The following is a 6,723-nucleotide window of genomic DNA, read 5'->3' on the forward strand; positions in this document are numbered from 1 at the left end:
GCAGTTGAAGAAACTTGGCACCGAGCTGCAAAACCAAAGAAACCAGCTCCGTTCCCCGTCTCCAAACGAGACATGAGAAACAGATCCTCCAACTATAGAGGCTGAAACGATTTCCAATCCCTCAAATCGGCCGTCGGAGGGGCCAAAACTAAGGAAGGGAGAACCAGATCGACCCAAACAGCAGGAGGAAACATCCACAGGCTAACGAGAGAGATTATTGTACTAACCTCGCCGCCGTTGACGAGAACGATGAGGTGAAGACGACGGGACTACTCGAAGCTGGTAGATCTACTACTAGGCAATAGATAATACGTAGACCGATGACAGGGCCGGGCCGCCTCCCCTCGGCACCGGCCCTGTCGTCGGTCTACGTATTATCTATTGCCGGAGGTTCTCTTTCAGCATATCTAGCACGAGATAAGGGAAGGGGGCCGAAGGTGCTCTTTCTGGCCTTTCGCTCGAAGATTCTCGTGGGGACCGAACCAGAGTTTGGTTCGGTCGACATTGGGAAACATTGGCAGCCTTCCCAGCCGATTCAATAGAGGAAATACATCTCTGACACCATCCTCCTAAGCTCAACCAATTGTGATGAACCATAAACAACTTCTGCATCTCTTGGCAAAGAATCGGATGGCCCGAAAGCTCAACCTATAGACGAGGACAGCTTCTGATCCCCACGCTTCGCAGCAAGGTAGACCAGATATCCCACAAACCCGTCACCAGAGACCGCTTCATCAGTTTTTTTTTTCAAAAAGAAAAAGGAAAAACGACCCCTTCATCAGCGCCGGTTCAGTTTCAAGTCAGAAGTAAAATCCTCACCATAAGGAGCAGTAGCACCAGGCACCATATTCGGAGAGGATTCAGCGGAAGCCAAAAGCCCCAATCTACACCAGAACGAGGAAGAAACTAATCAAACCAACCTAGATGTAGGATGCTAGAAAGATGATATACACCAGCCACCAGATCCTGGTTCCCCTTCGCTCCAACGCCAGAGGCACCGGAGAAGCTAGAGGTCACCAGAGAAGGGAAACGCACAAACAGCGAGCAGCAAAGCTGCTCACTATAAGAAACAAGTCAAACAAACCATCCGGTGTTTATTTTACATGAAATTGAACCAAATCAGAGATATCAGAACTCTCCAATCACGACGGTGTGAGTAATCGGAGTTATATATAAGCATTTCATTTCATTCCATTCCATTTACAGAATTCACTGGAGTGTGATTTAGCAATAACTGAATAGTCAACTCAATGTACAATTGTATGGCATTAATGCTAAACAAAAAGAAAAGCGCCAATGGCTTCCGCACCAAGGGGTAGAACTATATTGAGTATACTATGTGTTATGCAACTACTTATAGGGCATACACATCATGGCAACAAAAGGAAGCCTCTAGCACTAAAAGTTACCTATACATTGGGGCATTGCTATATCACAAGCATCCACGATCACCAGTATGCAGACAAGCCACCCCTTGCGCCGCACAGCCGAAACCTTGCCCATGCTCCCCCAGACCAAGCCATAGTGGCTCCAGCACTGAGTCTGCTGACATAAGTTTTGCCATTAAAACATCCACTTTGGGAAGGGAGTGTAAGCTTGCACCTAAAACTCAAATTTAAGTTTAACATCTAACCACAAATCTGAACTAGATCACACCAAGAAAGGTACCACATGCACATAAAGCTATAACACATTTGTTTCAAGATCCTAGTTTAACTTAGCAAAACCTGAAGGAAAAAAACAATAGGATAACTAATCTTCAACTTATTAATGATGGCAAGAACCATCATATACCTATACCTATTTCCAAGAGAAGACTCAAATTCACGAACCTGTGCTAGATATGCTGAAAGAATCCAACCAATGTATCCCTGAATGTCAAGTTTTAGGGGAAACACACATCTAATAAATAGGGATGCAAGATCATTTCCCCTACTATGGAAAAGAGTTACATGATGCATTCTGGTATCAGAAACATAAAAAGCACAGTGGGATAAAAAAATATTGATTCAGATTGTAGCAATTCATCACATTTGAAGTTTTCTCAACTTTTTTATTGAGCATCTCAGAGTTTTGATTATGGGTACTAGATCAGTCGTCTCTACAACATGATCTAGTATCGCACTAGATCTAGGTGCTTGAGACAAGTGCTCATGCAAATTAAGTAATTAACCCAGGCCTCTATAGTACATAGCAATAAGTTGTTTCAACAATTCACAATGCTCATCTGACATTCAAGGGGAGAAGATCAGCAACCTATATACGTATGTGAATAAGATTCCGTGTCAAGGGATATAACCATATTTTATATTATAATATACCACTGGGCACAAGGTAAGTGATAAAAGGCATCATTATTACAAAAAAAAAGAAAAAAAAAGTATGCACTTCATAACAACTTAACTTAAATCAGAGGTCAACTGGTCATCAACAAAGTAAACAGAGCAAAGGGAAAATAATTATGATGCTGAGCCCATCTGTGTATGCCTGATTATAAGCAGCGATAAGGGTCTGTTTGGTAAAACAAGTATGAAACCTACCCCCCCCCCCCCCCCCCCCCCCCCCCCCCTCTTATCTCCCTTGAAACAGTTGTAAAACGTCTCTATTTCCACCCATTTGGAAAAAGCAGAAAGCTGCTTCCAGAAAAGCAGGGTTTTTTTTTGGTAGCCAAGCACTTTCCAGAAGGCGAACCAAACACAGCCTTATTATTAAGAAATAAACAAGCAAAGTTAACCCTCCTAATCACACTACCTCATTCGTCAAGTTTCTTTACTTAAAAATCAATAATTTTGCAAAAATTGTAATAAGGAAAACAAATATAATACTTTTCATGATAAATACATTGAACATTGTTTGTGTGGTCAATCTAAATGTGTAGCGCAATATTATTGCTCAAAAGTTAAAACTGGCACGTTTACAGTCAATTTTCCTGTCACCGATGGATATGGCACACAGTAAATCTGAATGAACGAAGCTAAGAATCATCTAGAGTTTCACTTTGACAAGTACCAGAGTCAAAAAGATTTTGCCAGACAAAACATGAATATAGAATCTTTGATTCCACATACCCACTATCTTGTAGCACAGCACAAGACCCTTCAGAAAATGAAGCACTTAAGCTGGTATATCATGCATTCTGTCAGCACCCCGATATTGAAACTTTTCACCAGCTCGTCATGTAAATCACAGTGTCACATACCTTATTCAGATGCCTGATTTCATAGACCTTGCTTGGGCATCTCTAAAAAGGAATGTCATCCCATTCAACCTGTACATAAAGGAAGGTAGGAGGAAGGAGAATTACTTTACTTGCCGAGCCTTGACTGTTCTACAATACAATTCTACACCTAAACATTCAAGTAGCTTCACAGATAACCCGGTTATCTATACTACCTCAGGAAACTTGGCGCTACAATCTTGCTGCTAATAAGCTTACTGCTGCTTGGAAAATATCGAAATCTAGGGCCAAATGGATGGAATTCATAGCTTGATGATATACTTGAAGAATGTACCATTCCAGCTACATAAAAACACTTGCACTACAGTTGAACATACTGTTAGAAGCAGCTACAGCATCAAGCAACTATTACTGCATATTTCAGGGTTTGCACCTGTTTCAAACCATCAATGTTGATAATACCACATATCAATACAACCACCAAATATAGAACATTCCAGAATATAGGTAGAGCAAGATCCAGCATAAATACTACCATCAAACACAAATATATGATCTTTAGAATAGAGGTACAACTAGATAATTTTGTCCATAAGCAGTCAAGCTACTCTAGCTTATAACTAGAGATGAAGCAAGCTGAACTCCACTCACGGCAAAGCACACAGATGTATAAAGCTAAATGTAAAAATTAATAAAAGCATTCTGCAAGATACTGCTACTCCACATTATAGCTACTTATTGACTAGAAGTTCTAGTAGTAAGCCACTAAAGGATCAAGCATTCCAACCCGGAGAAATACTGATTTAACCAGCAAATGGACAATCTTCAGAATGCTGAGAGCAATCAGAGAGACTGGAATGACAAATCAATACATAGACTGCCCAGATGTGCTGGTTCATTTCAGACACTCAAAATGCCTCTTTTTACTGAGCAACCCTGGGCTGCACACTGCCATAGCCAGTGCCATAATTTGATTGCCCTTCAGCACTTCCATTGACTGAACTGCCAAATCCACCACCATGCGAAGGATCACTCCAAGCACTTGAATAGCCAGAGTTGGCACCCCCACTTCCATAGCCTGCACTGTATCCAGATGCTCCACCAGTAGCAGGATTGCCAGCACCATCACTGCGTGCTCCATAAGCCCCATATCCTCCATGACTAGCGTACGATGGATCACCTCCATATCCACCATACCCATAGCCCTGGCTTCCATAGCCTGCAGGTCCACCAGGGGCTTGACTACTGGGAGCATTGCCACCAGCAGAAGAGTTGTTCCAAGCACTATAGCCAGCACTACCACCGTACCCTCCAGTTCCATATGCAGATGGAGCTTGACTGCCCCAAGGTCCTCTATTGGAGCCTGGAGGTCCACCTTGGTAACCAGAACCAGCTGCGCCGGGGTTTCCATAATGTCCACCATAAGCAGCAGGAACACCTCCATATCCTCCAGCCCCATAATTTCCATATCCAACTGCAGGGTTAGCACCATATCCGTATCCAGCTGCCCCAGCACCATAGCCTCCTGCACCGTAGCCAGGATAGCCACCACTACCCTGCTGTGCCTGCCCGTACCTGCCACCATCACTTCTACCATCATAGCTACCTGAGCTGGTGTTATGGCCATTGTTGCTCTGATAACCCCCACTTCCCCCAGAACGCCCACCACTAGAGCCACCAGGGTTCGCCTCACGGGGCAATGCACGCTTCACCTCAACCAGCTTCCCACCAAGATCATGGAAGGTCTTGTGCAGCACGCGGTCAACCGCATCCTCAGAGTCAAAGGTGATGAATCCGAAACCACGCGGGCGCTGCGTGTTCTGGTCATACATGACAACAACGTCAGTGACGCTGCCGAAGGTCTGGAAGTACTGCCGAAACCCATCCTCAGTCAGAGTAGAGGGCAGCCCGCCCACAAAGATCTTCTTGGTCCGAGCACCACTTGCATCGCCGCCACCGCCTCCTCCTCCACCACCACCAGTGTTCCTCCCACCACTAGGGTTCGTGGCCTTGGAGGCCTGCTGCTCCTCCCGCGAGAGTGCCCGCTTCACATCGACCTGAGGCAACAAAATTACCAGCAAAACCGAGAGAAATCCTGGTCAAGCTCGGACGGTGGGGCAGATCAGAAGACGACCGGGGCGAATATTCCGCGCTGGTTTGCGAATATTCGACCTAGGGTTTCGCGTCAGGCGAAGAGGTGGGGTTGCCATACCGTGCGGCCGTCGAGGGTGTGGGGGTCCTGCAGCGCTCGGTCGACGACGGCGGGGTCGGCGAAGACAACGAACCCGAAGCCGCGGGGGCGGCCGGTGATCTTGTCGCGCATGACGGCCGCCTGCGTAACCTCGCCGTATGCGGAGAAGTGCTCGCTCAGCTTCTCCTCCGTCGTTTCCCAGGAGATGCCGCCGATGAAGAGCTTGCCCTGGTCCGATTCCATCTCTCCTCCTCCGCCTCCGCCTCGCGCTCGCCTGCTGCTGCGGTAGGGGAGAGGAGAGAGGGAGAGAGCGGAATTGGGGATTCCGGGGTGCCGATTTGGGTTTGGGGGCAGGTAGGGTGGTTTGGGGGGGGATATTTTAGGTCCGGCGCGTGGTGGGGACGGGAGGCGGAAGGAGCCGCGGCCCGGAGGGTTTTCGTGGGCTTTTCCGGTTGGACTTTGGACAAGTTTTTACACCTACACGAATTTTTTATTTTTTAGCTTTTTAAAAAAAAATCATAAATATATCCATAGAGTTAAAGATTTCAAAATCTAGACCCTTAGCTCGACGTCAGGCTCAACGTCATCGTTGCTAGCGCTGAGGTCTTGAGCTCGACGCAGACGTGACGATGACTTGATAGGCAGCTTGACGCCATAGATCTCGGCGCCAAGCTTGGCGCCATAGATCTTACGCCGAGCTTGGCGCCATGATCTATGGCGCCGAGGTGGTGTTTTAACTTCGGCCCCAACCTTCCTGTCCGAGCCTTTTTACTCTTCTTTCTCCTCCCTCTCGGGTTTTTTCTCTCCCCACTTCACCCTACCTCACGAATCGCATATTGGACCTTGAAAATTTTAATTTGATATATAGATCTTCGAGAGTAAGGTATCCTCACTCTCCTCTTAATTTTTTTCGCATCGATTCGCTATATATTAGTCGGATTTTTTAACTTAAGAATCGTCGTTACTTAGGGTTTCATGCAATTTTTAATATTTGTATTATACAACCCTAGGTTTAGGGTTTAATGTTAATTGCTTTCGGGTCATAGAACAAAATTGGTTGTATTGTAGTTATTGTTCTCATTGACATTAATTTATGATGTTTTGATTTTTGATTGTTAAATTACAACTGTTTTGTTAGATGCAAGAAATGTATCGGGAGGAGTTTTGGCGAAAACGGGGTCGTCCTCGAGAATTATACCCCGACGCGTCTAGCAAAGATGTCCCCGTCCCTCCTAACCTCCCTGTCCCTAACTGTGGCTGTGGTTTCCCGGCCGACGTATTTCAATTGAGACATCCAGACACCGCGGCGCGTTGCTTCTACACATGCAGACATTTCAATATAAGTAATTATTTC

At 45.6% G+C, this 6,723-nt stretch overlaps 1 protein-coding gene across 3 annotated transcripts; it reads right to left on the minus strand.

Annotated features, from left to right (window-relative positions):
- Positions 1–1,153: 1,153 nt before the first annotated feature.
- Positions 1,154–5,715, minus strand: LOC136520953 (heterogeneous nuclear ribonucleoprotein 1-like). 3 transcript variants are annotated; one of them, XR_010775451.1, is made up of 5 exons: positions 5,391–5,715; positions 3,966–5,235; positions 3,200–3,268; positions 3,069–3,119; positions 1,154–1,542 (listed from the first exon to the last, which is right to left on the minus strand). XR_010775451.1 is itself a non-coding variant. In XM_066514654.1 (2 exons), exons 1-2 carry the CDS (start codon positions 5,610–5,612, stop codon positions 4,102–4,104), a joined length of 1,356 nt encoding a protein of 451 aa, XP_066370751.1. In that variant the 5' UTR covers positions 5,613–5,715; the 3' UTR covers positions 3,647–4,101. The 3 variants fall into 3 exon arrangements, 1 of the variants encoding a protein (XP_066370751.1); XR_010775452.1 differs by lacking the exon at positions 3,069–3,119; XM_066514654.1 differs by lacking the exons at positions 1,154–1,542; positions 3,069–3,119; positions 3,200–3,268 and having other exon boundaries at positions 3,647–5,235.
- Between the last annotated feature and the right edge of the window lie 1,008 nt (positions 5,716–6,723).

This window comes from Miscanthus floridulus, chromosome 2 (assembly GCF_019320115.1).
Source record: "Miscanthus floridulus cultivar M001 chromosome 2, ASM1932011v1, whole genome shotgun sequence".
Lineage (NCBI taxonomy): Eukaryota > Viridiplantae > Streptophyta > Magnoliopsida > Poales > Poaceae > Miscanthus > Miscanthus floridulus.